The sequence below is a fragment of the Dromiciops gliroides genome, chromosome 4, assembly GCF_019393635.1.
Source record: "Dromiciops gliroides isolate mDroGli1 chromosome 4, mDroGli1.pri, whole genome shotgun sequence".
NCBI lineage: Eukaryota > Metazoa > Chordata > Mammalia > Microbiotheria > Microbiotheriidae > Dromiciops > Dromiciops gliroides.
This window is the reverse complement of record NC_057864.1, coordinates 446,316,770-446,334,477: the sequence shown is the minus strand read 5'-3', so window position 1 is coordinate 446,334,477 and position 17,708 is coordinate 446,316,770. Positions and strand designations below refer to the sequence as shown.

The 17,708-nt window shown below is 37.6% G+C and overlaps 1 protein-coding gene across 1 annotated transcript in view; it reads right to left on the bottom strand.

Annotated features, from left to right (window-relative positions):
• The window catches only part of MAN1A2 (mannosidase alpha class 1A member 2), a 241,454-nt gene that overhangs the window by 126,482 nt on the left and 97,264 nt on the right, over positions 1 to 17,708 (bottom strand). Inside the window, 1 exon segment of the mRNA XM_044000249.1 lies at positions 13,148 to 13,244. Within this exon segment, the coding sequence (XP_043856184.1) occupies positions 13,148 to 13,244 (97 nt within the window).

Below are 17,708 nucleotides of genomic sequence, written 5' to 3'. Positions count from 1 at the left end.
CCCCTTTATATTTTCTTCTCTCTAGGTTTTCAAAACACCATTCTCTCTGGGTTCTTCTCATACCTATTTATTGCTCCTCAGTTTCCTTTGCAGGACATTCATCCAGATCATGTAGGTATTCCATCAGTCCTCTTTTCTTCTCTCTCTATACTATTTAAATTGATAATCTGATCAGCTCCCATATATTTCATTACCAGCTCTATATCGGCAGGATAGAAAATAAACTCTCTGATGACCTCCAATTTCACATCTCCAACTCCCTTTCGGGTATCTCAAACTGCATATTCCAAAGGCATCTTCAACTCTTCAAGTCCAAAACTGAACTCACTATCTTTCTCCCCAACCCTCCCAACTTCCTACCATTACTATCAAGGGTAACACACCATCTTCCCAGTTCCTCAAGCTCACAAACTAAGTGATGTCCTCAATTCCCCACTATCTCTCAACTTCCCCCAAACTCCCATGTCCAATCATGGTCTATCAATTTCACTTTTGCAACATCTCCCAAATACATCCCCTTCTTTCTCTCTGATGATGCCACCCCCATGGTAGAGGACCTCCTCACCTCACACCTGGACTATCACAATAGCTGCCAATGGGTCTGCCTTTCTCAGGTCTCTCCCTACTCTAATCCACTCTCCATTCAGCCACTAAAATGAATTTCCTAAAACACAGGAAAGATCATGTCACCTCCCCTACACGATAAAATCCAGTAGCTCCCTATTGCCTCCAGGATCAAAAACAAAATACTCTTGTCATTCAAAGCCCTCCATAACCTAAACCTCTCCTACCTTTCCAGTGTTCTTACGTCTTTCCTCCACATATGCTTCAATCCAACAACACTGGCTTCCTATTTCACAAATAAGATACACCACCTCTCAGCTCCAAGCATTTTCTCCAGCTTTCATACCTGGAATATTCTCCTTCCTCATCTCTGCCTACTGGCTTCCTTCAAGTCCCAAGTAAAAATCCCATCTTCTACACAAAACCTGTCCCAACTCCTCTTAATAGTAATGCCTTACCTCTCTTAACTATTTCCTATTAATCCTGTATATAGCTTGTCTGTATATATTTGTTTGTTGTCCCCGCCATCAAATTGTGAATCTTTTGAGGGCAGAGAGTGCTTTTTGCCTCTTTTTGTATGCCAATTTTTACTGACTGACTAACCTGGTGTTCATAAACTATATATAACTATTTCAGTATAATAGGTTTCCTTCCCTGCAATCCTGTGGTGTGTGTGTGTGTGTGTGTGTGTGTGTGTGTGTGTGTGTGTGTGCACACATGTTTTTAAACACATTTTAAAACATTCTGAGAGGGGTCCATCTATAGCTTTCACCAGATTGTTAAATGGGTCCATGACCAAAAAGAAGAAAAACAATGTAAGGACCCATGCTACAGAAGTATTGTGACTGAATCTGTTTTTTAAAGAAACAGACCAGACCTTTTACATCCAAACAAGGGCAATCCTCTTCAAACTGGCCCATTTGTGACTCTGAAAGTCTTTCTGGGGAATATTTTCAATGGTTGCAAACCTATTGTCTGGAATTTCATTTTATTTGGAGGGAATAGGCAAAAACTCTTCTAATTCTGTACTAAAGGATAAAGTGTATAATATATTTTTCATCAAAATGGAAAATGTGACAATAAAATAATTAATGAGTGTGGCTCATAAACTGATAGTGAAAATAATTTTTAAAAACACTGGCTATATGCTGGTCTCACTAATTTATAAGGTTACCCCCTTGTGACTAAAGAGAGAAAATATATTCTTCCTAAGTAATGTTACTATGTCTAGATTAATAAAATTATATATCATTAATGAGGAATGTGTGACTATGTAAAAAGCAATGTTACATGACCACATTGTCTTCTACTTTACCTACAATAATTACTTTTAAGTCATGTTCTGGAATAAAAACACTGTCACTGAATAGTTATCCTTGCTATATCCCATGACATCATCATCAATGAAAGTATTTAAGAACCTGCTCAATGACCACATGCCAAAGAGCTTGGAAACTAGAGGGGTGCTGAAGTTCTCTTTAACTCTATGAAATTCCATGACTCTTTCATGTACACTCTTGTGCAAAGGAGAACATCACTTCAAAAGGACATTCCTCGTCCACTGTAAGATGGTGAATCACCAAAGAAATGAAATGCTTTTTCTTACCATCTCTCTGCAATGACAGGATAGAGGCTGTGATAAGACCTGTAATTTCAGTGGGATGAGGTGAGGTCAGCACCTGCTCTGGAACTAAAGTCTTAAAGAGTTGTCTCTTGCACTAAAATGTTATAGGATTTGCCCAGAAGAACACAGTAAGTATGGATCAGGCAACAAATAGTAAGTGCCTATTATGTGCACAGCATGCTAACCACTGAGCATACCAAGAAAGGCAAAAGCTGTTATAAGGGGATTTGGTGAGCTCCACACTGCCCCCAGGTGTCACAACAGTACTAAAGTAAATGACACACTCTCCTCTAGAACAATATGGCACAATAGAAAGAGAACCAGTCTGACACACACACTTATAGGACCCTGAGCAAGCCCCTTCATCTTTAATTGCTCCAAGCAGCTCTCTAACACTAAAATGTAGAAGAATTACTGATAAAAATTAATTAAAAAATAAATAAATGTTTAAAATAATAAAAAATTAATGGAGTAATAGTCTTCTATACCAGTGAAATTATAGGTCTGAATTTTAATTTTAAAAAACTCTACTTCCTCAAACAGAGAAGTACATTAATACATTTTAGGAATATTTCCAAAAACAATTATATAAGTCCTCCATGCAATGTTGTTGTTGAGTTCTTTTTCAGTTGCATTTGACTCTTTATGATCCCTTTGGGGTTTTCTTGGCAGAGATACTGGAGTGGTTTGGGGCAGCTAAGTGATCCAGTAGATAGAACACTGGCCCTGCAGTCATGACTATCTGCCATTTATTAACTGTGTGACCCTGGGCAAGTAACTTCCTCAATTGCCTCAAACATCCAGGGCCATCTCCAGTCATCCTGATGTCTATCTTACCACTGAACCCAGACAGCTCTGGAGGACCAGTGAGGCTGGTGATTTTGCGTGGCCCTACCTCATTTAAATCCAATCCACTGCAAGTCATGACATCACCTTCCAACGTCATGGTCCCCTTCCAGAAGGAAAGATATTCAACAACTGGAGTTATTTGCCATTTCCTTCTCCAGACCATTTTCTAGATGAAGAGACTGAGGTAAACAGGGTTAAGGCCCAGGGCCACACAGCTAGTAAGTGTCTGAGGTGGGGTTTGAATTCAGAAAGATGAGTCTTCCTGACTCTAGGCCCAGCACTCTACCCTCTGTGCCACCTGGCTACCACACCATCATTAAAATGATTTTCCTAAACATCAATCTGACTTTCAAAGGCTCCCTACTCAACAGAAGTCAGTGGCTCCTCATAACCTTTAGGATCACATAGTTATTCCCTTGGCATTTAGAGCTCTTCAAAGCCAGAGCCCAATTTACCTTTCTAGCCTTATCACACATCACTCCCTCCATGCACTCTAGAGTCAAATTGTTCTTCTTGCTGCTTTTCAAATACAACCCTCCATCTCTTGTTTCTGTTAGCATGGGACAGGTCCTACACACTCAGTAAAAGCTTAACAAATTCTTGTTTACTTCTTTTCTATGCCTTTGCTCTGGCTGCCCCCCCCCATGCCTCTAAATACTTAGTGTGATGCTAGCAGGTGTTGGTGATATGAGGTAATTATGAGAACCCAAGCAAAGGAAAATTCTTGGAAAAGTGAATAAACCTAGGGAACAAACAAGGAATGAATTTATGAATGGATCAAGAATTTATGGGGTAGCTACATGGCACAGTGGATAGAGCACTGGCCCTGGAGTCAGGAGGACCTGAGTTCAAATCTGACCTCAGACACTTAACACTTACTAGCTGTGTGACCCTGGGCAAGTCACTTAACCCCAATTGCCTCACTAAAAAAATACAAATAAATTTTTAAAAATTAAAAAAAAAAGAATGTATGTAATTTCTGTGCTTTAAGATAAAATGAAAATGAAGAGTTCAAAGGAAAATAAGAAAGCTTTTATGAAATGATGAAGAGTAAAAAAAGTAGAACCAAAAAAAAAAAGTATACATATTGATTACAAGTATATAGTCATGGGGGCAGCTAGGTGGCACAGTGGATAAAGCACTGGCCCTGGATTCAGGAGGACCCGAGTTCAAATCCGACCTCAGACACTTGACACTTATTAGCTGTGTGACCCTGGGCAAGTCACTTAACCCCCATTGCCCTTAAAACAAACAAACAAAAAAAAACCAAGTATATAGTCATAGAAACTTGTAAATTAATTTTAAATAGACAATAAGGAAGACAAAAGAGGATGATGACCAAAACAGTATGACCATCTTTAAAAATCAATATATAGGGCAGCTAGGTGGCGCAGTGGATAAAGCACCGGCCCTGGATTCAGGAGAACCTGAGTTCAAATCCGACCTCAGACACTTGACACTTACTAGCTGTGTGACCCTAGTCAAGTCAATTAACCCCCATTGCCCCGCAAAAAAAATAAATAAATAGATAGATAGATAGATAAATAAATAGACTTCCACTAGACACAAGTCAATGGGAGCAAAACAGCACAATCAATATTCATGTACTGCTTAAATGATAAAACAAAACAGAGCCAGAACAAATACAGTTATCCCTTTTACATCATAATTTTCCACATCTTGGTTTCTATATAACACAGGTTAGTATAAGAAACTAAATGGGAATTTTGGGGGAGTTTTGCAAAGGCCAACAGACAACACAGAAAAAGTTTAGAAACACAGAAATGCATTAAAAATTATATATGTTTATATGTATGCATAGAGAGGAACAGGATAGATGGCTTAGTGGTGTTTGGGGAAGGAAAAAGGAAAACAATAGAGATAAGTGGAACAACAGAATAAAACTTACTATTTCACGTAATCAGCTTCTACAGGAAAAATACTATAAATGTGGAAGGAAGCATAGAGGAGGCAGGTATCTCATGAACTTTACATTCATCTCAACTAGACAAAGGAGAGTTTAACACACACAGAGAGTTTTAATAGGAAAAAACATCAAATTCAACACAGAAACAAGAAAACAGAGAAAGGAGAGTGGTTTAAGAGTGGGAGTAAAAATAAGGAAGAAATTAGACATTAAAAAAAAAAACCAACCCTCGAATGGTGGATCACGAAGAAGGCATTAAAAGGAAAAGGCATTAATGTTATTAGGAACCACATAAGGGGCCAAGATGAGAAGCACCAGAACAGAAATACAAAGCTTACTGGATTCTGAGAACACCTTTTCCCTCTTATTAAGCTTATTAAAAAAAAAAGTATAAAAGGACAGGATAGAAATACCGAATTAATAATCACTGAGATGACCTGCACTCATTCATAAAATCAAAGATATCATCAGAATGAATCAGAAAATAGAATGCAACAATTCTTTTTTTTTTTTTACCAAGAAACACACTTGAGAAAAAAGATACAGTAAGTTAAAATAAAAAGCTGGAGCAAAATCTATTATGCTCGAGCAGAAATTTTTAAAAAGCAGTTGCAGTAATCATAATCTCAAGACAAGGAAAACCAAAAACAGACTTGGTAAAATGATATAAAAATGGAAACTACATTATGCTTAAAGGTACAATAACAGAGGAGCAGCTAGGTGGCACAGTGGATAAAGCACCGGCCCTGGATGCAAGAGGAACTGAGTTCAAATCTGCCCTCAGACACTTGACACTTACTAGCTGTGTGACCCTGAGCAAGTCACTTAACTCTCACACACACACACACACACACACACACACACACACACACACACACACACACACACACAGGTACAATAACAGAAATATATAATATGTGCTAATGTCATAATACCTAAATGCTTTTAAAAAATGAGTTAAGGGGCAGCTAGGTAGCGAAGTAGATAAAGCACTGGCCTTAGGTACAGGAGGACCTGAGTTCAAATTCAGCCTCAGACACTTGACACTTACTAGCTGTGTGACCCTGGGCAAGTCACTTAACCCCCATTGCCCCACCCCACCCCCCAAAAAAAGAGTTAAAGGAGGAAATAACAAAACAATGAACCCATTTAAGATCTAGACAAATGAAAAAACAAAAGCAGACAATTCTACTTATACAACAATATGTAAACAATTATATACACAAACGATATATAAGTTGTTCCAAAAGTCTTAATTTAATGCAGTTTTAATAGTTAAAAAGCTTTAATAGCTTAAAACTATACTAAGACTTTTAGGACATCCTATATAGTGAGTAGGTGAATGATAAAAGAAGAGAGAAGCCTCTAGCAGTGAAGAAAAGTAGAAAAGCCCTCCAGAAAAAGGTAGAATTTTGAGCTGAGTTTGTCAGAAAGCATTGAGGAGGACTGAGTGGCAGACAGCCAGTGAAAAGGAATGGAGTTGGGAGGACTGCTATGTACAGGGACCAGCAAGAAGTCAAGTTTTATGGGATTGTAAATTGTAAGACAAGAAATATAGGAAGAGGAAAGTTTGAAAAGGGTTCTTAATGACAAATAAAGCATATTCTGTCTGATCCTATTGGATCTGACTTGTCAGATCGGTACTTTAAGAAAGGTACTTTAGCAAATGGCTTATGGTTAAATTGGAGGGGAGAAGAGATTTAAAAGCACAGAAAGCATCCAGAATACTACTGCAGTAATCTAAAGGTGAGATGATACGAGCCTGCATCAGGACAGTGCCTTTCTAAGTGAGAGAAAGGAATGTATGTGTATGTATATGTGTGTGTGTATAAGGAATTGTGATTTGAGGTTTTTATGACCCCATCTTTGGCTAAAATTAGAAGCCCCAGTGCATGCCCATGCGCACTGAGCTGATGCTGGACACCCGTGCGTCTTCATGGGCTTGGCCAAATTATAATGGGGGAGGCCCCACCATGACTAAAAGCCCGGTGAGGGCAGTCAGGTGATCCTGGCATCCAGAAGCTGGGTAGCTGGTGTTTGTAGAGCCATCTGTTGATTCTATCAATCAGGGATGCCAGCCAATTAGCCTGGGGCTGTGTGTGTGTGTGTGTGTGTGTGTGTGTGTGTGTGTGTGTGTGTGTGTGTGTGTGTGTGTGTGTAAGGCCCGGTTTCCTGTAGGAGCGGGGCTTCTGGGAAAGAGAACGGAGGAGAGAGGGAGCGAGATGCAAGAAGGGTGTGCAGCTGGTCCTCTTTGAAAACTGCTTAATCTGGGTGGTGGTGAGTTTGTGGTTTCTATTTTTTTCCTTCCCCTATTCCCTTTTTTGCATTGTCCCTAGTTCTATTAACCTTACTGTAGTTTTACATTTATTCCCATTAATAAACCCTGTTTTGTTTTTTGAAAGAGGCTGTTAATCTCCTTTCTTACCCCAATATTAAGGCGAGCCATCCAATTAATTCCCCCATACCAATTTTGGCCCTTACATGTGTATGTGTGGGTTTTTTTTTTAATTAGCTAAACCTGTTTTTTTAAAATAACTGCTGTTGCAATATCAGTTTTGGTAGTGAGCATATTATTTATTAGTTTTATATAGCAGGGGGCAGTTAGGTGGCGCAGTGGATAAAGCACTGGCCCTGGATTCAGGAGGACCTTAGTTCAATCCAGCCTCAGACACTTGACACTTACTAGCTGTGTTACCCTGGGAAAGTCACTTAACCCTCATTGCCCTGAAAAAAAAAATTATATAGCAGTAAAGGATTGACTGAGTGTTTCCCTAATTTCTCATGGTCTCAGGCTGTTAGACTTATGATGTCCTAAGAGGGAGGGCCAAACCAAAAGCACATCAGAGACAGAGCAAAAGGCCAACTGAGAGAGAGGACTTTGCCTTTTCCAAGAGGTTTTTATCCTCTTTCCATAGAGGCCAGTCATGATACATTGATCAAAGTTAATTGGTTAGCATCATTCAGTTCCACTGGTTGATATGACTTGAGGGTAGTCTACATTAAAATGAACTCTACAGATGACATCAGAGAGAAGAACCTCATTCAAGTTCCTCAAGGGAAAGTCCATTATCTAGGTGTGGTATGATCTCATCAGTTCTCCACCGAGCTAGAAAAAAGAATCTATTTCCATTTCTTTTGTTGCCTTAGGTTTGTCCCAGCTGAGAAAAACAGGACTTTCTGGCTGGGGGCGGGGAAGCTCTGGGCTCTGGGTCCCCCAAGAAATCCATGGAAAACACCAGGTATTTTCATCAATGAAAATGATGATTACAATGTGACAACATACCAAAGCTGGCTGAGTGAAGTCTAAAGTGTAACTTAGGGGGAAATTTACACCTCTAACCTCTCATCATCAAAAGAGACAGATCAAAAATTAAAAATAATGCAGAACAGTTAGAGAAGAAATAAAGAAAATCATATGAAACTGTTTTGTGCAATGCTATGCTAACAATCAGATAACTTACAAGAAATAAATACTTATATAAACTATAGGAAAACTGTTAGCAGGGATACTTAGGTTAGGTGAGGATTTTTTAAAGATAAGGGTATATTTATAAGTCACAGAAAAGGAGTTTGTAGATGGGGGAAGTTTGAAGTTTACTGAAAGACAAGATACAACACCCATTAGTTACAAACACTAGAGAGAACCACAGAAAAGCAACTAAAGAGGCAGCTAGGTGGCACAGTGGTTAAAGCACTAGCCCTGGATTCAGGAGTACTTGAGTTCAAATCCAGCCTCAGACACTTGACACTTTTGTGACCCTGGGCAAGTCACTTAACCCTCATTGCCTCACCAAAAAAAAAAGAAAAGCAACTAAAAAAACTAACAAACTAAATGAAGTTGCAGGATATAAAATAAACTCACACAAATCACCATCATTCTTATATATTACCAACAAAATCCAGCAGGAAAAAAGAGAAAGAGAAATTCCATTTAAAATAATTAGATAGTATAATACACCTGGAAATCTACTTGCCAAGATACATATAAGAACTATATGAACTTCAGTTACAAAACACTCTCTACACAATAAAGACAGATATAAATAAGTGGAGAATAATAATTGCTCATGGGTAGGCCGAGTCACTATAGTAAAAATGACAATGCTATCTAAATTATTTATATATTCAGTGTCACACCAATTGAATTATAAAAGAATAATTCATAGAGCGATAAAAAAATTTTTAAAGCTCTTTAAAAGAACATCAAGCGGGGCAGCTAGGTGGCACAGTGGATAGAGCACCGGCCCTGGAATCAGGAGTACCTGAGTTCAAATCCGGCCTCAGACACTTAACACTTACTAGCTGTGTGACCTTGGGCAAGTCACTTAACCCCAATTGCCTCACTTAAAAAAAAAAAAAAAAAGAACATCAAGGGAACCGCTGAAAACTCTCACATCTTAAACTATACCACAATGCCATAATCATCAAACAATTTGGTACTAGCTAAGATACAGAGCAGTTAACCAATGCAAGAGAGTATATACACAATACATAGAAGCCAAGAAGCATAGTAACCTCTGTTTGATAAATCCAAAGATCCTCATTATTGGAGCAAAAATTAACTATATGACAAAAACTTTTGGGAAAACTAGAAAGCAGTCTGGCAGAAACAACATATAGACGAACATTTCACACCATATACCAGACAAGGTCCAAATGGGTACATGATTTAGAAATAAAGGGTGACATCATAAACAACTTAGAAAAGCATGGAAGACATGACTTATCAGATATATGGATAAAGACTTCATGACCCAAGCAAGAGACAAAGACATTCACAGAAACTAAAATAGAAAATTTTTATTTCATTGTTGTGATTGAGTCATTTTTCAGTCATACACAACTTTTTGTGACCCCATTTGGGGTTTTCTTGGCAAAGATACTAGAGTGGTTTGCCATTTCCTTCCCCAGTTCATTTTACCAATGAAGGAACTGAGACAAACAGGTTGCAGTGATTTGCCCAGGGTCACAAAGCTAGGAGGTGTCTGAGGCCAAATCTGAGTTCGGGAAGAGGATTCTTCCTGACTCCAGGCCCAGGACTCTTATCTGTGTCACCTAGCTGCCCAAAAATTTTGATTATATAAATTTAAAAGTTTGTGCACAAGTACGAAGTCATCATGACTGAGTTTGGCTCTCTATTCACTATGTTACATGGGTATTACATGTATGTGTATGTATAATATGATACACACACATGCCCTGTAAAATACTATAGGAAATGCTGAATACAATATAAACAAGTATGAAACATTCTCTTCACTGATGAGTTTATAAAATTAGTTGAGGAGATAAGGTTCATATATATGAAAGATAAAATAATAACTTTCTAGGCAACATATGTTTAAGTGTAAAATAGCAGATAAGTGTCATGGGAATACAAAGTAGTCAAAGGCATCTTCAAGAAAGAGATCAACTTGAACTGGGTTTGAAGGATTAATAAGATGTGAATAAGTCATAAGGAGAGGGAAACATGTCAAGCTAAGTACTGTAAGTGAGCATGGTATATTTAGGAAATGTTGAAGAAATCACTCTAGTTGAGAGAGGGAATTCATGATGTTTCCAATAAGAGAAAACTGGAAAAAAAAAAAGTAGTCTGGCACACGTTTTATTTTGTTTATAAAATACACTGAATGCTGGGACTATATTTCCCTTGAAGGTAATAGAAAGGCTTCTGAGCAAGAGTATAATATGAAAGAACCAACATTTTGGGGGAAATAAATCCACAAGTGGTATGCAAACAAGATGAGAGACTAGAGAGATAGGCTTTGCAACAGTCCATGATGCTTTATATTATAATTATAGTGCAATTTATGCTCTAAATGGAATTTACAATTAATCCATCACATTGCTACATCAGAAATAAAAAGGAATTAGAATCTTTTTTTTTTTTACTATATTTCTTTAAACCTTTAAAGAATTATCATTTCCTTGGATAACCAAAACTAGAATCAGAGAACTGATTATAGTATTAACATCTTATTCAGGATTCTGAGGCAATGAATAGTTGTTATTGTTTCCCCTAGAAAACCCTGAAAGCCTGAAGTTAGTAAAAAGCTAATCATTATGAAAGATGAACCTTGAGATATCACCTAGGGGAAAGCTAGGTGGTTCAGTGGATAAAGCACCGGCTCTGAATTCAGGAGGACCTGAGTTCAAATGTGGCCTGACACTTACTAGCTGTGTGACCCTGGGCAAGTCACTTAACCCTCATTGCCTTGCAAAAAAAGATTTTTTAAAAAAGAGAGATACCACCTAGTTTCACCCTCTGTGGATAGTTTTTAGCTGCCACCAGAGAGTTGCTCGTCAATGGGGGTCTTTTTCAAAGACCATCATGCTCCTGGCCATGTTCATGGATCACATTTTCTATAGTACATGGTTCTCCCCCCAAATATTAATAATAAATCAGTCAATTGTCTGAAGTACATAAAATATTACAATGTAAAGAAAATCTTAGGGTATATTATAAACTATGTATTAGATAGCTAAGTTACAAGTACATTGTTTTAATCTACTCGATTCAGTTTATGAGGAGCTCACCAAAAATAAATAAGTGAATGAATGAATGAATGAATGAATGAATGAATGAATGAATGAATGAATGAATGAATACAGACCTCTGTTGTCAGATTACTTTTAAACTTCAATCCAAGTTGGAACCATGCCAGGTTCCCTTAATCACTGTTGAAACAAGATCCCATTGCATTCAGGCTTCAAGTTTACTCCCATCCTAGACAGAAACCATTCTCTGTCCAAACTCAACTAACTTCTTTCAAGGGAGAGTCCCTAGAGAGCCCTTCTTACATTTTTAGCCTTTGGAGGACATAGACTAAAACTTTATCATTTTTGTTAAGCTCAAAAATCATCTCCTTCCTACCCAATTTCTGAATGCACAGTTTGCTTTAAAGTGCTCTGTTTATTCACAATTCCCATTCAACATAGCATCATATAGCTCCCCTTCCTAAATTCCCACCAACCTCCTTAGAAAGTTGCCTAATACATGTGTATGCATGTGTATAAATATACACATGTACATATATCAGAGTGCATGCATATGTGCGAAAATATATATATCAACAACCTCACAACATTACAATTAAGCCAACTTAAATACTTTAGGAGTTCTAAATATGCATAGTTTTAGAGGAGGGTGTTTTGTTGTACTCATCACAAAATATTTAAGGAAAAGCTATATTTAGACGATGACAGTCCCAAATTTCACAAGAAATTCAAGGAGTCTCTAAGGAAAAGTACAAGGATTGGCTCTGAGTGGTCACTGCTCAAAGGATCTGGGTATTCTAATTATAATAGAAGTGCAAAGAGAAAAAGCTCCAGTAGAAACTTAATTCAGTATGCAGTGATTTACATCATACATAGTGCTTTCACAAGCATGATTCCATCTACTCCTCAGAGCAATCTTTTGGGGGTAAATACTATGAATATTATTGCTACTTAATGAAAGTTTCAAAGGGGTTACTTTCAAAAGGACCACGCAAATTGACAAAAGTCACATCTCTAGTAAATGTCAGAGCCTAGAACTCGAGTCTTCTGACTCCAGCAGCCAATAGATAGGATAGGTTCCCTAAACTTCTAGAAAACACCTACTCCCTTGGGGTTCTGAGCTTCAAAGTCAAGGAAGAAGAGGCAGACCAAACAGATTAAGTGAAATGAACTGAAGCAATTGTGAATTTCATTTCAATACATTCAACTCAACACTGTTAAGTCCTAGAGATACAAAGACAAATTTCACCGACCTCACTTTCCCTTCAAAGATAAGAGAACTTCTCAAAAGTTTCATGCATCAGTTCTTTTAATGTTTCCCACACATCAAGAGCCCAATCCAGATTCAAAAAGACAAAGGAGTGTTCAAAGACTCCTGGACCCAACTATAAGACAATGTTGAGTATCAACCTCTGATGTTGTTTTCTATTACAAGAAAATTAAAATGAAACAGAAATTTTAGCAATAGTAATTCAATAAATAACCTCCCTCCTGCAAGACATTTAGGACAATCACTCCACAATGAACATAACTATTTACTGCTCATAAAAATGAGTACAGTAATTTTGAACTACAGAAAACTAAAAAGAGAATAATGTTTCAAGTATAATACAGCTAAGATAACTTTAATTTTTAAGGATCTGGGTTAAAAACGGAAATAATGCAATTTGATAAAATCAACTTACCAAATATATTAGTGGAATGTCCTTTCATAGCAATGGGTTTAAGTTCATTGTGCCCCCAGCCATATTTCCTATAATTACTCCAGGCATGTTTCATCATCTGAAGAGACAAAAATTTTAATACATCACTCTAGATACCCACAGCACATTTTTTCTAAAAAGTTTGTAACCTTGTAGTTTCATTTCTATTTCCTTAATTTCCTTAATTTTTATTTCCTATTTCTTTTTTATTCTATCACAATATTATCAGTTAAAAGTATGATACTAAAACAAAACTCCCTTGAGCTAAAATTGTTCATCACTGAAAAGAACAACACAGAATTCTACACAATCCATTTTCAAAGCATGCCAATTAAAGGATATACCATCATAGTGGACTATAGTTCTATTTCACTTACCACTCAGGTTACACATCTCAATATCCAAACTACATAATACTACTCCAAATTTTTCCTCAGAAAATAAATTCAGTTATATTATAATCCTATATTGTATTTATGAAAATGATATTGACCCACCATCAAGAAAGCATGCACTGCAAATTATTTTCCCAGTATTTTGTTTGGATTTATTTTGCTATCTCCAGATTCAACATCCTGCTTATTTCATACTCTTCTACTCCATGAACTCTACCCTCCTTTTCCTGCCTTCAAGCTTTTGGCACACATGGCTTTCCTTCCTTTTGCCTCTTCTACTCCTATCCAACCACTTTAAAGCCCGCCTCAAATTCCACAGACTCTGTGAAGTCTTTCTTGATCCTTTTTTCTCCTAGTAACAACCATGTCTCCCCATCTACCTTAGGACACCTCCCTGCAACACTTTATTTTGTATCACATATATCTGTTATTTTGTGTTCTCCTTTCCACTCAAGTGAGAGTTCTAAAAGAACCAGAACCTTTTCTTTTCTAAACTTTGTATCTTTCAAGACTTAGCATAAAGTTCTCCAAAGAGTAGGTGATTAATAAGTATTTGTGAGGCTGAACTGGTATCATATCCACTTCTACACCTTTCACTACCAACTGTATACAGATGATTCCTAAAGCTTTATCTGCAACCCTAATGCTTCTATAAAACTCCAGGCCTATACTCCCAAGTGTCTGCTACATATTTCTTCCTGTGCTTCAATACTTGCTATGCCTCAATAATCTCATCAATACGAGTACTCCCACCCAACATGCAGACCATAAACCATCCATCACTTAGTGACTTATCCTGTAAAGGGAGAAATACAAATGAGTCACAAACCCTGATACAGAGGCACTATATAGTACCGATTGGAAACTTCAATTATCCAATATCTGTCAAGAGAGGACTCTTCCAAAAGTAGCAGAGCAACAAATAAATTCCTGACTTGCTAATTTCACTCTATAAAAAGCAAAAGAATCATCAAAGTAATTATTCTACAATTCATTGTGACCAACAAAAAATAACTAGCTGCTACAGTAAAAATGATAAGAACTTGGAGATAAAATGAACACTAATTCTCAGAATACACATGAAAGAAAGAAAACTACACAGGCTCAAAAATTCAGTATTTCAAAATAAATATCAACGACTTTAGAAAATACAGGTAGAATTTCATTATTTTAAAACAAGAGTACAGAACCCCTTAAGGATGGGTACCTTAGAATTTTGTGTCTAAACAATGCTCCCCCAAAAAAATATTCTGCGGAAGAAACAAGAATATTAACCAAAAGATGAGTAGATAAACAGGAAATTAACAAAATCAGATTATTCTAAAAAGGTATTAAGGCTGGAAGGAAGGGCATCTTTTCAACCAGGGCCTACCTTCTTTCTTTCTTTCTTTCTTTCTGACAGCCATTTTTAAAAATTGAGCCTAAAATTCTTTCCCTCCTGGCCCCTCCCCACCTAATGAGAAGGCAATCAATACATCAATTTATACATGTGGTCATGAAAAAACTATTTCCATTAGCAACATTGCCCCAAAAGCGGGGGAAGGGGGAAAATGAGAAAAAAGTATACTTCAATCTGCACTTAGGGATTAGTTCTCTCTCTAAAAGTGAATAGCCTTTTTCATCATAAATCATTCAGAATTGTCTTAGATCATTCTTGCTCAGAGCAGTTGTCTTTCAAAGCCAATCTGGCCAGACTTTACTGTGTGGAGGGGAGTAATGCATATTAAGCCTGGACAGAGAGGTTGGAGCCAGGTAGTTAAAGACTTTAATCCTGCACAGATTTTTGATCCAAGAACAAAGAAAGGTCACTTTTTTGAGCAAGAGATTTATGATTAACAAAGTCAGACCTGTAGTTTAAGAATATCGATTTGGTAGTAACAGAGACAATCAAACTATTTCAATAGTCTTGGTAAGCATTTAGGAAGTAAACAAGAAAGGCACAAAGAGAAGTGAGAGTATCCAAAAGGAAAGGGTCATCAGTATCCAATGCTGGAAAGAAGTCAAGAAATGTGGGAATTCAAAAAAAAATCATCAGATTTGATAGTTAAAAGATCACTGAGCATTTTTTGTTGATGAAGGATGTAACACGCCAAACTGAAATGAGAGGACAGGAAGTAGAGGCAAAGAGAGCAAACAGCTTTTTCTAGGAGTTTGGTTATGTGAGGGAAGAAATATAGGCAGATAGCTTGAGAAAATTATTAAGTCGTCATTAGGGGGTTTTAAGGACAGGTAAGACCTGGAAGCATTTCCAAGCACCTAGGAAGGAGTTAATAAATGAACATCTGAGAAAAATAAAATTATTACAAGGACAATCTAGTATAAAAAAAATAGAAGAGAGGACAGATACAGATACAGATACAGAAGAGAGGTTAGCCTTGGCAAAGAGAAAGGGCCCCTCTTCATCATACATACTCCTGGAATAAAAGAGAAGAGAATGGGGGATATGAAGAAGTCTAGGGATGTAGCAAAAGGAGCTTGTTTTTCAGGGCAAGTTTGGGGTGAATGGCCTCTCTTTTCTCACGAATGCCAAGTGAAGACTCTTGACTAAGAGACTGGGTGGACAGAGAGAGTGGTGGGAAAGATGTGGGGAGAGGCAGCTTAAAAGAACTGTTTGGGAAAAAAGAAGAAGAAGGAAGAAGAAGAAGGAAGAAAGAAGAAGAAGAAGAAGAACAACAACAACAACAACAACAACTGCTTGGGTACTGTGATGGAGCTGTGCAAAGACTGTCTTGCAGTCTACAGTGTTCCCCATCAGTGCGGAGCAGTTTGGTGGCATGGTACGCAGAGTGCTAGTATTCAAGTCAAATCAAGTTCAAATTCTGACTCAGCCACTTAGAACTGTGTGACCCAGGGCTAGTCACAAGCCAGTTTGCTCATGTATGAAAATGAAGATACTAAGGGTTCCTTACATTAGTTTAGATAACATATGTAAAGTGCTTTACAAATGTTAGCTATTCTTTAAATTCGTTACACAAATTCGTAGCACAGTGGATGGAGTTCTGAGATGGAAGAAAATAAGACTCATCTTCCTGAGTACAAATCTGGCCTCAGACACTCACCATCTGTGTGACCCTAGGCAAGTCACTGAACTACAAGTGCCTCCAAATAAAGAAAAGCAGGGAGGCAGGTGAGTATGTAAACTATAGAACAACAAGCTTGTTCTACACAATTCCTGATGGAATTGTTTAATGTATAATCAAAGAGATAACTATCCCTATCATGAGCACTATAAATGGAAAACAGTAATCAATGACCCAACACAGCTTCATTAAAAATCGTCATGCCAAGCCAACTTCATTTCCCATTTTCATAGTTGCAAGACTTACAGACCACAGAATAAATATCATAGATTCAGTATGTCTATAAAGTATTTCAGCAAAACTCTAGTAGAATGCCCTAATGATCTGTCCTTGGCCCTGAGTAATAGCTCAGGATCTGAATAAAGGCGTAGATAACATGTTCATAAAATTTGCAGCTGACACAAAGGTTGGGGGGGGGGGAGAGAAGATAAGAATTTGGGTAACTGTCTTGGGATCCAATGCACCAAATCTCAAAATACAAGATTCTGTAAGGATCCATTAGGTAGATGCCTTCATAGGGGGAGGGTCTGATAACACAAAGATGACTGAGTTCAGATGCAAACATTGGGTTGGATTAATGGAAGAGAAATAAATGTCAGGTCTTAAACCTGACTACACAAATACAAAATGGGGTGGGGGATGCAAAGGGGCAGTTAGACAGCAGTTTATAAGGAAAAGCTCAACATGAATTAACTGTGACTTGGCAGCCCAAAGCATTAATACAACCATAGGCTGCATTAAGAGAGGAACTACCTTTGAGAACAAAGAGGTGATCATTCTGAACTTGTCCTTGTTAAGTCACATCTTCAATTTTGTGCTCCATTCTCCCTAGAGCCTGGCACAGAGCCTGGCACTTAGGAACTACTTAACAAATGTCTCTGGATTGATTGATTCAGGGCATCACATTTTAGGAAGGACATCAAAATGCTGTAGAGAAAGGTGAAGGGCCTTGAGTTCATACTATCTGAAAACTAGCTGAAGAAATGAGAATGTTTATCCCGAAGATAAGACTCAAGGATGAACACATTAGCTGATCATTGCTATGAACTAGTTGTTCTCTGTCATCCC